This window comes from Chenopodium quinoa, unplaced genomic scaffold (assembly GCF_001683475.1).
Source record: "Chenopodium quinoa cultivar QQ74 unplaced genomic scaffold, ASM168347v1, whole genome shotgun sequence".
Taxonomy (NCBI): Eukaryota; Viridiplantae; Streptophyta; class Magnoliopsida; order Caryophyllales; family Amaranthaceae; genus Chenopodium; species Chenopodium quinoa.
In genome coordinates, this window is record NW_018743878.1 from 1,015,918 (window position 1) to 1,033,886 (window position 17,969).

At 32.8% G+C, this 17,969-nt stretch overlaps 1 protein-coding gene across 1 annotated transcript; it reads right to left on the minus strand.

Moving 5' to 3' along the window:
• Positions 1–3,288: 3,288 nt before the first annotated feature.
• Positions 3,289–17,650, minus strand: LOC110686566 (polyadenylate-binding protein-interacting protein 9-like). The gene is made up of 10 exons (XM_021863180.1): positions 16,925–17,650; positions 16,048–16,158; positions 15,899–15,943; positions 7,778–7,850; positions 7,580–7,692; positions 7,425–7,484; positions 7,150–7,197; positions 6,993–7,061; positions 3,885–3,946; positions 3,289–3,745 (listed from the first exon to the last, which is right to left on the minus strand). The coding sequence occupies exons 1-10, from the start codon at positions 17,198–17,200 to the stop codon at positions 3,688–3,690; spliced, it is 915 nt and encodes a 304-aa protein (XP_021718872.1). The 5' UTR covers positions 17,201–17,650; the 3' UTR covers positions 3,289–3,687.
• Positions 17,651–17,969: the final 319 nt, after the last annotated feature.

Consider the following 17,969-nt stretch of genomic DNA (forward strand, 5'->3'; position numbering starts at 1 on the left):
ACGTGGGAACATCTCCCTTTTATAGGTCTCAAAGTACGTGCCTAGTCCTAGGTTACGGAAACCTAGGACTGATTGGGCTGCCTAGGAGTTTGGGCTTTGAAGGCGGTCATTCCTAGTTGGATACCTGTCTGCCACGTGTCGTGCCCTGATTGGTCCACTTTGGACTCTTCACTGAGTAACATGTGGCGGACTCTGGTTGGTCCACGTGGATGACACGTGGAGAGTCTTGATTGGTCCACGTGGCGGGATAAAAATCCCCTAATCAGACACCACCTAATCCCCACTCAAGACCCACTTAATCTCCACCTTCCAAATATAACAATACTTTTTTTTTGTTTATTGTGAAAGTCAATTACTACTTTATTTTACTTAATTATTTTTTGTATACAAAATAGTATAATAGTATATAGCTTTATTTCGATTTTTAATAATTACTATATAGATGTGGTTATACAAAATAGTACTTCCTCCGTTTCTTTATAATTGACACGTTTCTTTAGTCATGTTTGCCAATGCACAATTTCAACCATTAATATCTCTAATTATTGATAAACAAAAATTATGAAAAGTTGATATTTTGAAAATATATATCGTGAGGAATCTAACAAGATCACACATGACTACATTTTTCATTAGGTATAAAGCACTAAAGACGGTCAAAGGGGAGTGAGTGAATAGTGCTAAAGTCAAAACGTGTCAACTAAAAAAAACGGAGGTAGTATAATAGTATGATGTAGAGCAAGACGAGTACAACCTAAAATTTATCCCTGCCCATCACCCATGGCAGGTATGGTTTTTATCCCTATTCTCACCTTACCACTTGCCAAATCCGGACTAATACCCACTTCACTTGACCTGCCCCACTGACATCCCTATAAAAGATTGAGTCACATTGTGTGCACATCAAGGAATCATGATACTAACCCTATGAATTGTTAGATTGATAAAACACATCCTTAGCCACCAATCCTTGAGAAAAATTAGATCTCAGTGGTACAAACTTTTAAAGTTGTCCTGAAATGAACAAAAGTAAATTCTAAATTAAATAAAAGTTGTTCTATTCTAATATAAATAAAAGTTATCGTAATATAAGCAAAGGAACCTATGCTTTATTGGTAAATGTACCATCTTTCAATGAGTAAATAAAATTCGATAACTAAAAGTAACTATATTACCCATATTAAGCTTATCCCACTATCTGTATACAATAAAATCATATTTGATTTGCAATTACCCGAAAAAAGTTTTTTTTTTTTTTAGAAAACCCGAAAAGAGTTAAAAGTTACCCCAAATTGACTAAAAGTTACCCTAATACAGCTTGATGATTATTCTAAACCGAGTGTACACAAAAATTTTTGCACTTTATTGTAAAACGGCAACAATTGGAGTCTTAAATTGCCAAAGGATCAAATGTATAATCAACTCTTGTTCAAGACTCGTGCTTAGCAACATTCTAATTAGGGTTATTTCCGCACATTGATTATATCATCACAAACCCCAGCAACAATATATCCTTAGATTCCTTACCTCACTATGCCCACACCACCACCATGAATTCTTCCCAAATCCACCATCCCATCTAAAGTTCTACCCAGATCATAGTTAACTTCCCCACTCTCCTCCGGAAAGTCCGTTAGAAAATCTGATACAACCGCTCCCTTGATCGACTTTTGAGGGATGAGCTTAAGGTCGAATTCTGCGAGCATGACCATCGATACCACAAAAATCCCTTCTCATTTCTCATTGCATTCAAAGCTAATTTGAGAGAGATAAACAACGGAACAACATTAACATATAAGATTGATATTAGCCCAAGTCAATTTTTACATAATTATATTGAACATATTTTATATAAGGCTATTTGTTAATACACAGTTTATAAGATTAAAGTATTTCTTGCATGGCTTGATTCATTGTTTAAACAATCAAACGTTGCTATATGGATTGAAGTTCAAACCGAACTCCGAATATAACATTCAAATCAAGCTCGAGCTATAAGCTTATACTAGATGAAGAGTTGAGCCGTATTAGAGTTAGCTCTGGTATGCTCTTGACTGACCTCACAGTCTAGACTTGTAGTTCAGTCAGCTCTGGTATGCTCTTGACTGACCTCACAGTCTAGACTTGTAGTTCAGTCAGCTCTGGTATGAGGTAAGTTGTGAGAGGAAATCCAGTCTAAGGCTCTAAGCAACTCCGAATCTAATTATAGCAGTCCAACTAGGTTATCCTCGTGCGATGAATGGTTAGAATTAATAATTGAAATAGTCAAAAGAAAATGATTTAAAGATGCATATTAATGATATCTAAAAAAAAAAAAAAATGTACCGTATACAATTAGCTTCAACGTTATCAAAATTACTATTTTAGCTTCCAACAATTAACACATTATAAAATACTCCATAGAAGCATCTATTTGACTTTATAATTCATAAAATAATTTTCAAAGCAATAAAAATAGAATAGCTCAACTTAAAAAAAAATGAATAAATGAATCAAAATGATGTCGTTTAACACAAATTCTTATACGTGACTGGCCACACGGTGTGACCAGCCAACATGGGGGCTACTTCGTTAGTGTTATCAGGGTTACTTCGTTAATGTTATAAGGGTTACTTTGTTATTATTGCAGGATTTACTTCGTTAATATTTTAGGGGTTACTCGGTTAGTATTACATGGGTTACTCGGTCAATTTTATAGTGGTTAATTTGTTCTGTTAACTAGCGGTTATATAGTGTGGCCAGCCGCACATAAGACGAGTTGTATCACTAGAGCATTTAGGCGGGAAATATTTTTATGATTAAATCACATGTTAACAACTTCGGAGAAATATAATACCGGCATGTTTTGTTTTAGAATTATGCGAAAAATAATGTCAAATGGGCTCCTAATGCTTCAAACGCTGGAAAAACTCTGCCATCTAGTGTGCACAATAAACCTCTTTAGCTTCCACCAATAGCAACCCCTAAGACTTTAATTTCCTAAGCTAGGGCCGGCATCCACATAAATTCTTACGGAATTCGAACGATAATGAAGGTTGTATATATCATAAAATTTACATGGGAACATAAGTGCCTTTACTGGTACCCAAGTTATTAGGCTTGACTGCTTGAGGGGAGTAACTTTCAGAGCATCAGCAAGGGAGAAATGAGAGCTTGACCGGGACAAATAGATCCGTCGTTTTTTTAAGGGAAAAAAGAAAAACTGAATCTTTAGTGTACTGCTAGTGGTACAGTGGTACCCAAGTTATCAGGAATTTCAGAGCATCGCCAAGGGAGACAAAAGTGGGGTTAAGGAGAAAATTATCAAAATCAGAATACTCAGGCTCAAGGTTATCCCTATTTTCGGTTGCACCAGAACCTCAAAATTTTTCCTTTTGCTAAACCTAACTCAGGTGACAGATGACAAAAGTACAATATTGTTGTGAGCAGGAATAATCAAAGAACCACATATAAATGGGTTAGACAATGAAACATTAAAGTTGAGACTCCTGAAAAAACTTCAATTGAAGCAGAGCAGGGTCCTATATGTTTGAACCTCATGGCAGGATGACAATTGTTAAAGGAACAAGAGACATCAAAGAGAAATCAAAGTTGTTCACCATCCCTTCAACAAGGTGGTCTTTTCCTGATTGCATTAACTACATGTTGGCCGCAATCCACGAATCGTGGATTTGGATGAGATGTAACTCAATTTGATGCTGGTCGAGGGAGCCTTGGCCTCACTGGTGTCTTTGAAGGACTCACCCTACAAATTTCACAAGATTTAGACATGCCCATTAGCACTTTCAAACCATACAAATATCGTTTTCTAATAAATATACGAAGTACACAAGAAGTAACATATTCACAGCAAATGGAGCATTACTTTTGGGGCAAAACACTACCTGATGGGTTGAGTTCCTAAAATCATCCCACTACAGTTCAAGGCCATGATAGCACTTTCAGCCTGCAGGAGAGATACAGAAGGTGTTATATAATGGAAGCACCATGAAGAAGGGGGGCAATATTAATATCGTACAAAATAGAGCTTTCCATTGTGAAACAAGAATAAATTGGGGAATAGATAAGTTAGGTAAGCATATGATTGTCACTAGCTCGCCACCAGATAAAAAATATATCAAGCTTATTAATTTACTATTAGAACATGATATTGTTGAAACTTGAGGGAGCTTAATTTCCCAAATCACTACACTTTACACACCAAAAATACATGATTATATAGCAAAACAATTAGAGCATATATCATCCCCATGCTTTAGTGATGCCATTTAATATAAGAAGTAAATAATAATTCAATTAAATATGACCATAAAATTAAATTTCACTTGTAGGACTAAAAAGCTGATAGAAAAAATAAATAAATAAAAAACCTAAACATAATGAGGGTATTATATATCAAAAAAAAAAAAAAAAAAATTGTTTTCCATAAAATCATCCTTTAATTAAAAGGGTAACAGACACAAACCTTATTCCTTATCATAAGAGGGAAGGTAGAATTGACACTGCATTGAAGGGGAAAAAGGTCTGCTTGCTATTGGCAATTGGTTTTTAGTTGATTGACTTGGCTTTACAAGTATTAATTACTTTACTTTGGTCAGTTGTAGCACCAATTATTTAAAAAATTGTTTGGACAAAGCAGGTGTTGGTAGAGAAGTCAATCTAATAAGAGTTTGGTCTATATCTGACTGATCAGAAGATATAATCCGACCCAGATCCAAAAACAGAATCTGAGTCCAATTCAAAAGTTCAATAATAATTTTTTTTTGGTTAGGATTGGACCCTATGTAGAGTAAATTCAATGAAGAATGCGGCACAAGTGCTCGTATATCCTAGTCAAAGTAATAGGATTCCACAATCATAACTAATGAATATTATGTCAATTAACTTCAATGGAGAACAGTATCTAAATTTTGTTCTTTGCTTGGTTTGTCCAAATAGGGCAAAATTAGCTCTCCTCAATCCTTGCCCGTTGAAGGTAAGATGGTGAGGCAATCGACCCAGCAAGAGTTAAAGATCACAATGAGCAATCACGTCTGATATGTTTCCACTTCGTATTTTTTATTATATTAGTCAAGTATTTGGACTTGAAAGTTGAGTGTATAAATTTACTCAGTTGATCATGCTTTGCTAGATTTCATACCCAACTATTTCCAGTTAATTTCATGCCCAATTTGAGGGAGCTTTTAGACTAAGGAAGTGGGGAGTTGCTAATGCAACAAGGATGACAATGGCATTAGAGTAGACCGTAACTCAGAGGCAATCAAGTCTACTAATAATCAGATTCATATTTAGGTGTATGTTCCCCCCTTAAATAAATAAAATAAATAAATAAATAAATAGATAAAAAGTCAAAAATAAATAAGTAGATAAAAACAATAAAGGCCGAAAAAAATAATTCAAATAATTGATATTTTGGTTAGAATCAGATCAGTCCAAAAAGAGTCATACCAAGCCAGACCAGAAATCATTAAGACCAGATCACCTTGTTATAAGTGAAGAGAACATAGCTAATTAAGGCCAGATTTAGATCAAACTAAGTAGTCTCACACTCTTACCCATTATTCATTAGTACACAAATGGCAAGCTCTTTTAGCAAAATTTTCATTTATATTAATGAAAAAGGCAAAAGCCAAAACGAATTAAACTGCAAAAAGACAGCTATATAACTAATGGAGGGAAAATAAAGATTTTTTCATTCTTTACAAAAGAAAATAAACTTGCTTCACAAGGAAAAAGGCTAAAGCTCTTTTCCCGACCTACTATATATATTTTGCCAATTATTAGAAAAGAGAGCAAGATATTTTGATCCAATCGGATACAGCCTAAGAACTTTGGTTCCACAATACTAAGAAGCTCAAGCAGAGCTAGCATTTCGTCAATGGTAAGGAACAAAATTTATTTGCCAACTAACAGAATGTGAAAAAAAAAATTATATATATAACCTCTGTTTCTGAAAGTTCAACTCACTTACTATTCATGTGATCAAAATAAAATAATTTTGACCACATTTTATGAGCTATACAATATAAATAAATTAGCATGTGAGATCACATTAGATTCCCCTTATTATAAATAATCCAAATATCAACTTTTTACAAATTTCACTTATACACAACTAGAGTTATTCATGGTCAAAGATGTTCATTGGAGACCGCGCAATTGCAAAGTGAGTCAGGAGGGAGTATATATATATATAGCAACGGGCAACTCTTATATGAATCAGTATGTCCAAACCCCAAATGCAATCAATCTCTCCAGCATTAACTAATTTCTGTCACACTAGCAAATTTAACACTCAGATCAACTATTATAATCAGAATCACAAAAAGATTTAACCATTAACACCATTTTAAAAAAAGGTAGTAATTTAATTATTTATATTCACAGCTAACACTTGCTACCTTTAATTATCCATTAAAAAAAGGTAGTAATTTAATTTATTCTTAAAAGGTAGTAATCAAGTCCACTTCTACCTTTAATTTCAAAAGTTAATAATTTTAGCTACCTCTACCTCTACCACTAAACACTACCCCCTACCACTATATAGCCAAACACACAATATTTTTTTTTTTTTTTTTTTTTTTTTATAAATAGCAAGTCAAACAACTAAAATTTGCCTAAACGCTACTCAAAAGCTATTGTAGAACATGCCCTTTGACCATCTTCTGTGATTTATAGGCAAGGAAAGACATGTTGAAGTTGGCATTGGCAAACATGAAAAAGAATCATGTTAGCTAAAAAAAATGTGAGGGCCAAGTATATCTATGTAATGGTATTATTCTTGCATTAACACCAAAAGATAATGCTCACACAAGCTTTGAAGTATGTAAGCCTATCATGGAAAACGTAGGTGTCTACTATCAGCAGAACCATGCTCAAATTCAACTACTAAGGAAACCAACATTGACATATAAACATTTAATTAAGGATAAAACAAAAAACTGAAAACAGGTTCCACAACAATTGCAGGCCTCCAGTAAAGTGTGACTTACAATATCGAATTCAACAAAAGCAATACGAGTTGAATGCACATTGTCCCCCAAAAGCCTCAAACGGGAAACCTGTGAAGAAAAAATCATCACTGTAAGTATATATTATTGAAGCTTTACTGTATTTGAATAAAACTGAGTTTAGTATATATGGGCATACCTCACCACAAGCACTTTCAAAGAAATTCTTAACATCCAACTGAGAAACCTGAAACAACACAAGATTAAAAAAATAAAAATAAATAAATAAACCATAAAAAAATAAAATAAAATAAAATAAATAAATAAATAAATAAAAAAAAAACATAAAAAATAAAAATAAAAAAATTGTCAAGAAGTACAACATCCCAAGGTTCATCATTAATTGATACACAAACAAGAACTTGATAGAAACATGCAGTGTGAAAACAATCATTTAATTAGGACTTGTTATACCTTTTTATCAATATTTGTACAGTAGACAGTTCTTGCACACATTTCTCTCTCATCTTCAGACTGTTGTAAATCATTGAAATATAGAATACATTTTATTAGTGTGAGTTATGAGGACAATACCGTTAATGTAGAAAGATATAACCAAGTACCCATACCCTGGGAAGAAATGTAGGATTCACAGGGAGTATAGCAGTTTTTGAAGGCAAAACCCTGACTGGATAGTAACCCAGCATTGTTCCACCTAGGCTTAGAGCAGCTCTAGCACCATCTGGTTACCAAAATTCAAACAATGTGAGCATGAGCTCAAGGAAACAGAAAACGGAAATCAAAGGACAGTCAAGTTCACAACTTACGCTCATCAGCAAATTCTACAAAAGCAAAACGAAGAACTGAATGAGGGTCACCACAAATCCGGCAGTCAACAACCTGCAAATCACCACAAATATATGCCAAATTGTCAGACAAATTTGGACTTTTCATTTAAGCATATAAATCATGTACACCAATCGCTTCAACTACAATTAAATTATAAATCATACACAATTTGTCCCAAAACAAGTCAGAAACACGCTGTCGATAAAGTCCCATAAACAACTGGGAATTTATGACTAGCTTGCATTTAAATCCCATTACAAAAAAAAAAAAAAAAAAAAAAAAAAAAATTCAAAAAAAATCATATAATACAAAGTAAAAACAAAAAGAAATAAGTGTCCTTTAGTTTGTTCACAGAGTTAAGAGAAGTTTTAGAAGGCAAGAAAGTTTATAAACACAGCTGATGTAATTCACTATATACCAAACACATTACAGGGCATAAAGCAAAAATAGGTGATCATGGCTCGGATGGGGCCGGACCAAAGGAAAATATGCCCACTATGTCAGGACAGGCCAAAGTACGGCCGAAATTGTTGCCCAAAACCCGTAAAATTGGGGTGGGCTTTTCAGGCAGGCTGTAAAAATAACTAAATATCTTAAGACACCTTGTCCATGGCCCGCCCAAAAAGAAAAAAAAGAAAAAAAAAATCAGGCCAGGCCGGATTTTTATGTCCAAAGCCATTGGGCTGGACCGGGCCAACAGGCCAGGCCCATCTTGATCACCTCTAACCAAAATGATAAAAAATTCCCACATCATACACTTAAACAGAGAGCTAAGATCTGGGTCGAGAATAATCTTCATTTATTCCTCAAATAGCTTCAACAGCCTCTATTATTTATCAAATCAAGACATAGAAGAATGAATGGAGCATGTTATTTGTGATGTCACCCACCATTTCTTTTACTACTCCAATTACCAAATTTGACATAGAAACTTTACAAGTATATAAGATCATCCGGAAATAGAGATGTTTGGGAAATAATGAGGACTAAGATAGTAATATCCTTTTGAGAGTTTGAGACCAGGTCAAACCTTAGATCTCTCATTTAATCAGATATGTTGTTCACCACTACAATAGCACTATCACAGACTGCATTACCAGATATCATGTAATTTCACTTAATGTTAATTGCTAATAAATGTCCTATAGCTTTTCTTCTTAGAAAAATGAGCAAGAACCCCAACAGCATGACTAACAAAACTTACAGTGACGATTATCTATGAGGTGACAATTGTACACTTGTACATAATTCTCTAAATAATATAGAAGGAAAACCTCATTTCTATGATGTAAAGAGACAAATGAGACCTATATTAGAACACCATGTTCAACCTACCCAAGACCCAACAAGCAGCCAAACAAAAGAAAGGAAACCAGAAGCTCCAAAGCAGATAAGTATTAAATTTAGGAAAACCTGCCAGGTATCAACTTTTATGAAGGGTTATTTTGTGAGAAAAAAACCTTTTATTATTTAATTGTATCAGGGAAACTAGTTTTTATGATGGTTTTGGTAGAAAAATCATACCTTACACCGGATTTAGGTGACAAAAGTAAACAATCCGGCATTGACCGTCACCAGTATGGTTTTTAGCCTTCGTCTGTTGCCTTTTTCTTCCCTTTCTCCTCTTTTCCATCATTTCCCTCCCTTCACCTTACTCCCATCAATCCTTTTGCTTCACTTCTAACCCCCTTTCCTTTGATCTAGTTTTTGTCATCCTCAACCTCATTAACTTCTAGTTTTATTCAATTAAGAAATAGTCAGAGTTCCATCAAACAAAAGAGTAGCAATTGAAATAAGGTTAATAATGTGTTTCTTTCTTTACATGAAAGGTTTTGAACAAAAAGTTTACAAGAAAGCTTTCAAACAAAGGAATTGTATGAAACTCTTTGCAACAATCAAAACAACCAAAATTTTTTTTTTACAAAAGTCTCCTAAATTCAAATATCCTCCCTATCTCCCTCAAGGCTAATTACCTCAATAGTCCCTCACAAATAAGAGAAAATTGCCTAATCCCAAAATACAAAGGTGGAAATTCTTGCACCCCTATTTAAGAGTGTAAATATAGGAAAGGCATAGCAAAAGCCATGACAACTGTCCAAGGTAACCGAGAATCATTGGGAAGTGATTTCAACCAACTTAGTCTTTGTCTCATCCATAAATTGGAATAATTTCTCCCTTTCCAAGTATCTATGAATCAAAAAGAGAAGAGAAAGAAGCATAGTATTGTTGAAAATATAGAATAGAGATATTAAAAAAATAAAATAAAAAAATAAAATAAAAAAATAAGAAAAAAAGGTAGTGAATCCTTGATTGATTGAGCAAAATTGACATAACTTTGGTTTATCGCAAGAGAGTTAAAAGATACAGAGAACAAAAACAGATGCTATGTATTTATTTTGCAAAGTCTGTGAGTACATTATTGAGGGCAAAGAGTACTAGCCTAATAGGTGAATAATTGTAGCTCTTTGCTCTTAACCAATATTAAGACCAAAGGAACAGTGGTACATCAACTTCATCCTCAGTAAGAGGAGAAAAGTAAATCATATTATTATAAGGAAGATAAGCTACAGATCTCAATTATACAACTAGGGGATACAAAAAAGACGACACTAAGAATAAATTAGTCCCTTGGTATAACAATTCGAGTTTTGCATTATTTACATGTCTCACTTTTCATATATTTCAATGTATAATTCTAGCATATCAAATTTCCATAATTTTTGCTAATAAAAAAATTAGAGATTTTAAGTATCAAAGATGCATTTGCATTAACCTTTATTAAAATATATAGAGCTAGTGCAATAGCCTTTAGCCAATCAATAGCATTAAAAATTTGATATTTTAAAACACATATCATTAATACATCTTATTTTTACCTTTATCTCCTTGTCAAAAAATAAATATAAAAATATTTTTTAAAAAAAAAAGATACCTTCATCTTATAGATTATAATAAATAAATCAATAAGTAGCTTTGAGTCTTTGAGGGAAAAAATATTGTTGAATTATATAATTCAATCATGTACAAATCATGGCTATAGATTTAATTATTTTATTTGATAATTAAGTATGAAATATGACAATTTAACATATCATTAAATTTATTTCCATATTATTTCGAATTAGCAAAGTTTCCAGGAAAGCATCATGGTTTTTTCATGATGGAATCATAAAATTTAAAATATGGTTTAATATATTTAATTATTTTATCTTATTCGTATGATAACATCCAAGCATGATATGATATGATTAATTATTTAATTTGATTGAATTATAAATTGGAAAAATTGACATGAACAATCCGAATTGCCTCATTCGCTCAAAATAATCCCAATTTTGGATTTTTATTTAATAATCCGAACTTTAATGTGAATTTTCTTCTAATGGTCCCAAGTGACCTGTAACCGGTTGAATAGGTAATTTTTTTTTTTAAAAAAAAAAAAAAAAAATTACACGTGTCACCACGTAATTGGTCAAAAATACTAATTAACACTTTAAAAAAATTATAGTTAATAATTAACACTTAATTGAGTAAATATAACTAACTATTTAAAAATAATTATAAGAAAAACCCACCACCACCCACACTCCCTACCCCCACACGCCCAGCCCCCCCCCCCAACCGCGCCAAGACACCCCCCCTTGCGCCGGCATCCGCCAAGAACTCCCACTGCGTCGCCCCTAAACCACCATAACCCCACCACGAAACCCCTCTCCCTCCCCCGAAAAATCCCTAACAAACCACCTTCGAAACCCTAGCGCTAGGAGAGAGAAAATCATCATCAATAACAGCAACAACTCGAAGCTTTAACAATGGCGGCACCCGATGTTGAAGCGGTCAACTTCGAACCAGAGGAAGACGATCTCATGGACGAAGATGGTGGCGCCGGTGACGTCGACCTGGTCCCGCTCGTTGTTAATTTGTTTATTAAGGTGGTGGTTTAGGGGGCAACGCAAAGGGTAGGGGGAGAAGAAGCGCCGGCGAGGGCGAGGGCGAGGGAGAGGGGATGGGTCTGGGCGCGGCGGGAGGCGGGACTGGTGCTGGAGAATTGGGCGGGGCTTGGCAGGGAAGTGGGCTGGTGGGGAAGGTGGTGGTGGGAATTATTTTTTTTTTAATTTAATGTATTTTATTTTTTTTAATTTTTATTTTTTTGGCCAATTACACGCTTGTCAGACAATTTGTCGTAACAAGTTAAATAACCGGTTGGGACCATTAGAAGAAAATTTACATCAAACTTCGGATTATTAAAAAATAATCCAAAGTTGGGATTATTTTGGGCGAATGAGGCAAAGTTCGGATTATTTCTGTCAATTTTTCCTTATAAATTTTAGCATATCATTAAAAACATATCACTGATTTTAATTTTGAAAATAAATAATTTCGAATCAACAAAGTTTTCAAAAAAGAAAATAAAATATTCCTCCCTCCGCCTGCAAAAGTGACTCACTAGCTGTAAACTCTTGTTACTTAATTTAAAAATAAATAAATAAAAAGTGACGAAATTGTGAGTGGGTGTAACAAAAAGATATTAAAATGGAATAACGTAAAAGTGAGTCGAACTTTTAAAAACAACCTACAATGGAAAGTAAATCGAACATTAGTAAAAAGAAGGGAATACATTGAATTGATCCGGATATGAGAACAAATTGGGTTGAGAATGGTCAACATGCATGAAGCCAAAAATGGTCCACACATAAAGACAAGTATCCAAGAAACAAATCTATGCACAAAAGGTATTTAAATGTAAGAGTTATTCCGAAGGATTTTTTAAAATACAAATGATATTACTATTTTTCTTCTTACTTTATTTCTACCTAAATCTTGAACACCACCTTTCCTTAGCCTTCACAAAAGCATTTCCTTAATTCTATGATTATTTGTTCTAGTGAAACTACAAGTTCGTATCAGAGAATATTAAAAATGGCTAACCTCTCAATAAAATTTGGCAACAAATTCTATAGTTTCTTACCAAAAACAACAGCATGTAAAATGCAGATAGTTTAAAATGTTGTTTATAGTATTTATATTCAATTTTTATTTTAGGTTACACTTTCGGCATATTAGCATGTTAAACACACTCTTGTAATGATTAAAGAAATTTTCCAAACTCTTTGTTTTATTTCACAAACAAACTAATAAATTCCCTTATTTCATTAAATCCACCCAATATATTAACAAAAAATATCAAGAGACATGCACTCAAAATTTTAAGGACTTAATTTCCATACAAGAGAGATTTCATGCCACAAGATACCAAAATTCAAGCATGTTTTAGCGGCTTACTTGGTTTTATATACAAGACAAATAATTCTAGCTTTTCTAGGTAATGCCTTTATTTTACTAATTTACAACTATAAAACTTGATTGTTTGTAATATATGTACATCTAAGATCTTTTCTTCCAATAATTTTTAAAGAGAGTAAACCCTAAAAAATGAAAATCATATCACAGTTTCCACTATCACCATTATCACCCACCACAAAGCTACTTACACCCAACACCATTAAACACCTATTTAAGCATGCAAAAACTATCACCAAAGCCACATATGGCAATTGGCAGGTGGCCTTCACTATTGGAGTTTTACTTTAGATAAACACAATCATAAAAACCATATAACCAAAGTTATCAACATTAACCTTCATTATATTCAAACTACTAGTCTTCACTAGACTTTTTTTAAACTAAATTTCCCTATTGCAAAACTTATTTGCAAGTGTGAAACACTATGGATGTGGGTATGAGATATGGTAATGTAATATATATTCTCATACAAACAGCTTTTTAGGTAGTAGTATATATTAGGGATGTTTATTTTCCAAAATTTATCCAAATTAAGCATATGCTAATTAAATAGTCAATAGGTTATGACCTCTAAATCAATCTTATGAAGTAGATTAAATTTATGTTGTAAAGATTAGATTTATGCCATACTATATGTGAGTGCATAACTTTTCGTTCATAACATCCCAATAACACATAGTGTTATATGCCAAATTCTTTAGCCTCGACTTGATCTTTAAGATGTTGTGACTTATGGTTTTTTATTTATTTTTTAGTTACTTAATAAAGATGAACATGACTATTGCTATGTTTAGTCTTTGACAAGAGAAATTCATCTTCAACAATTGTTGATTCGTTGTGAGGCTTTTTGGGTGTTTTATTTTAATAATGTTCAGTTTTAAGATATTAAAGAACAAGAAGAAGAAAGGGAGAAAATGGGGTTTTTTAAATTAGTTGGATAATGTAAAGATGGAGAGATTTAAAGAGGAGAATTGACTAAATGAATGTGGTAACGGAGATTCAAGGAAGTAAGAGAAATCATGAAGAACAAAGGAGAAATGGAAGAAGATAAGTCACACTAACGGATTTATGGATGGAATCCATGTGGTGGCAAAATCCATTTTTTTTTTATTTTTTTGGTAAAATAAAACTTTTTTTTCTTATGAATATTCATGTTAACCGAGCCTAAATCATTTTAGGAATAAAGCATTGTTGGTGTTGGTAAAATAAATACAAATTGATGTAAGGTGGTAAAAATTAAAAAAGGGAAAAAAAAAAAAAAAAAAAAAAAAAAAAAAAAAAAACCCTTAAATAAGTAGATTAATAATTTTATTGTTATATAATAACAACAACATAAATACGGGGTAATATTTTACAATTAATTTGTTATTTTTTTTCTTCATGACAACATTTGGTATATAATTGGCATAGAACAAACAATGAAATTACTTAAATCACTAAAATTATATTTATACCATAACTTATACTTTTACTAAATTTGTTTATGATCATCTCTAAAATAATGCTCCTTCATATTTACAAAAAATAATTACATTCAAGCATTAGGAAAAATCAATCTAATTTAAAAGCATATTTTGAGCTTTTTAAATGGTATTAAAATTACCAGTATTATTTTTCAAATTGTGCAACGAAAGCTATATTTAATTCGAAATATGCACACGTATGAACAAACACACACACTTTACTGTTGTATGAACTCTGGCAGCCCTCTTTTTATGCAAGAGATAGATTTTTTTTTTTTTTTTTTTTTTTTTTTTTGACATATAGATGAATGATCAGCGACATTGAATACAGAACAATTTAGGAGTACACTTTAGTGTACCATACAAAAGCACATGCCATAGAAAGTGCAAATGTTCTAATGATTCCCACAAAATAAACTTCACTTTTAACAACGATATCACATTAAAGTATACTAGATGAACAACTGAGCACCAACTTTAAAGTATTCATCAGGGCAGTGTTTGGAAACAATGGGTTCATTCGAAACAGAACTCATCTTTATTTCCAATGCCAAATCTCTTGTTTGAGAAAAGGTAATGATCTGAATTCTGAAATTTCAAATATCACCATGTTGTTTGGGAAGTGATGTTTTAACTATGGAATTGATGATTTGATACATCCAAAAAAATACAGTTCAATGTTGAAACTTTGAAAATTGCAATGACTTGCATCATTTCCCCATAACAAAATTGAAAAGGAAAAAAAAAAAAAAAAAAAAAAAAAAAACAAGAAGAAGAAGAAGACTTTTATAGTGTAGCAAAGATGAGAGGAGATTGTCCTTGGTGATATTGTAGACTAATTTTAGAGAGATGAGGGAATGATATACTAGTGAGACAAAAGGAGAGAGAAAAGATAAAGGAAAAGGAGAAGTCCAATGGTTGTAAATTGCTACAGAGAAATCTAGCAGCCATTAAATTGTGAGAGAGAAAGAGATACGATAGAGTGAGTTTTTTAAAAAAAAGGAGAATGAGCGAATTTAGGAAAGAAGACAAAGAAATCTATTGAAGTGCATCACATACTACGTGATTCAAGAGGAGAGAAAAATAGAAGGGAATGAAGAATATGTGGTTTGGCGGGAGAATTTGAGATGAAAGCAAACAATATGCATTTGGATATACACATTCATAGGTCTCTAACACTATATAAGAATTTAGGACAACAAAATCCTACGTTCCCAATCACCTCATTTCACTCGATCCATATCCACACACAACATAAATGTTTGGAGATAAAAAGAAGACAGAAAGAAAAGACACAAGAATAAGCCAATACTGAGCAGGCATAGAAATTACCTGTCCACAACTACTAAACAAGGCAGCTAATCGCTCTTCAGTGACCTAATTAGAGATTGTGTAAAAGAGTTCCATCAGCACAACTTCTCCGAATTGTCCAGTAAATAGCATTTCATAAATCGAAAGAGTCTATTATTCAACTTCCTTACATGCTGGTCAATGTCAGATACATATACTGTGCGCCTAATGCTTTCTTCTCTCTGAGCCCGGAAAGATCTTCCATTCATCCGTCTCCTCCCTTGGTTAAAGGTATTCCTCCTCTGGAATAGATTGTATAATAAATAAAACTAAAAGAACGAAATAGAATACAGAAAAAAAAATGATGCAAACCTCTTCTGTGATCCCTAATTTAGTCAAAATACAACACCACCAATCATTCTTTTACCTTTATTGATCCAAAGGGAATAATTATTTAATTAATTCAAATACTGATTCCATTGCTTCTTAATACTATATACACACAATTCCATTTCAACAACTCCAAAATGTAATCTATAATTTGATAATGACCAGCTCATGCACAAATGACCAAGTTGAAAATTCACATATAAGCCCATAAAGTTTGCATGAACATTTACAGTGCAATCAAAGCGGGCAAGGGGCTGCACTTGTGTAAGACATAAAGCTACTATGGCTACTCGTTTTCACAGCACACGATCCACCAAGACGAAAGAGACTGATGATTCCTAACAATATTTACCATGATCACAGAATAAACAGCAATTTAAACCCCACAACAATGCTAAGAGTAATATAGACTCATTAACACAAAGCAAAATGCAGAAAAATCATCCAAAAATTCATTTCTAGTTCTAAAACACCACAATTTCATACATTACAAGAAAAAAAATTAAAGGCATCCAAAAATTGTAAATAAATACAAGAACACAAAAACCCGAATTTTAAGGCAAATTTACCCATTTTATATGAAAATTACCAAAATCAATAACTAAACAATAATCCAAATGCAAAAACAACAGCAGTATTATAAAACATAAAATCGAAAAATAGATAAAAGACAAATACCCTCCGATTATTAGGAAAATTATCATTGCTCGAAACCTTTGAAAAATTGTTCTGAACAGACTGATCATTCTTGAGACGAAAAGAAGAGGGGATAAATTCCTTAGCCCAAGGATTCAACTTGGATAAAATATCAGCAAGCTCGTTAATATTCTTCTGGAATTCGGATTTTGAATCAGAACTCTTATTAGTGTCAGTCTCAGAGTTCTGGGTAGGTGAGTTGCAATTTTTAGTGAACTGATCATCAGAATTCACAACATTTTGTGCAACAGCAGCCATTATAATCGTCAAATAAAAAATTCCCAGAAAAATTAGATGAAAATTTTGAAAAGGGTATTGAAGAAATTACAAATTGAACAAGTAAATTACCCAAAAAAAATTAAAATTATGTTAGAAATAGAGGAGGTTAGATTCTTTTTTTCCTCTTTTATTCTTAGGTGAAAAATCTAGGGTGTTAGATTACACAGAAAAAGAGACAGAGACCCATTTTCAGAAGAAGAAGAAGATGATGATGATCAGGAAAAAAGGAATTTAAGAGAGAAAAAGGAGGGGGGAGTGAAGAAAAGATTCTAGGGTTTTTGAGGAAAAATAATAAAAATGGATTAAAAAAAAAAGGGTTTTAATTGAATTTTAACGATTTTTGTGGAAATTAAAAAAAAAAAGTTTATGTAAATGTGTAATGTGTTGATTTTGGTTGCTGGTAAATGGCGATGTTGGTGGGGGCTGTTAGTGAAGAAGAAGAAACATGTGGCTTTGAGAGTTGGCCACAGTCTATAGACTGAGGAAGAAAGAGTTGGTAGGGTGTCAGGTTGCTGCTACTATATAATGCTAACACTAGTTTTAAGTCCCGTCCACTAGATGTTATTAAATTTTATAAAGAGTTAATATATTAAATTGGAAAATTATTAATAATACCCTCCAGGTTTTGGCTTTTATCAATGATACACATCATTAAACTTTCATTATCACCGGTATCCTAAACTTTTCCCTAATTTACTACAGTAAGCTTAACGTTAAGTAAACGTTAATTATACTTTGTCTTCAGCGT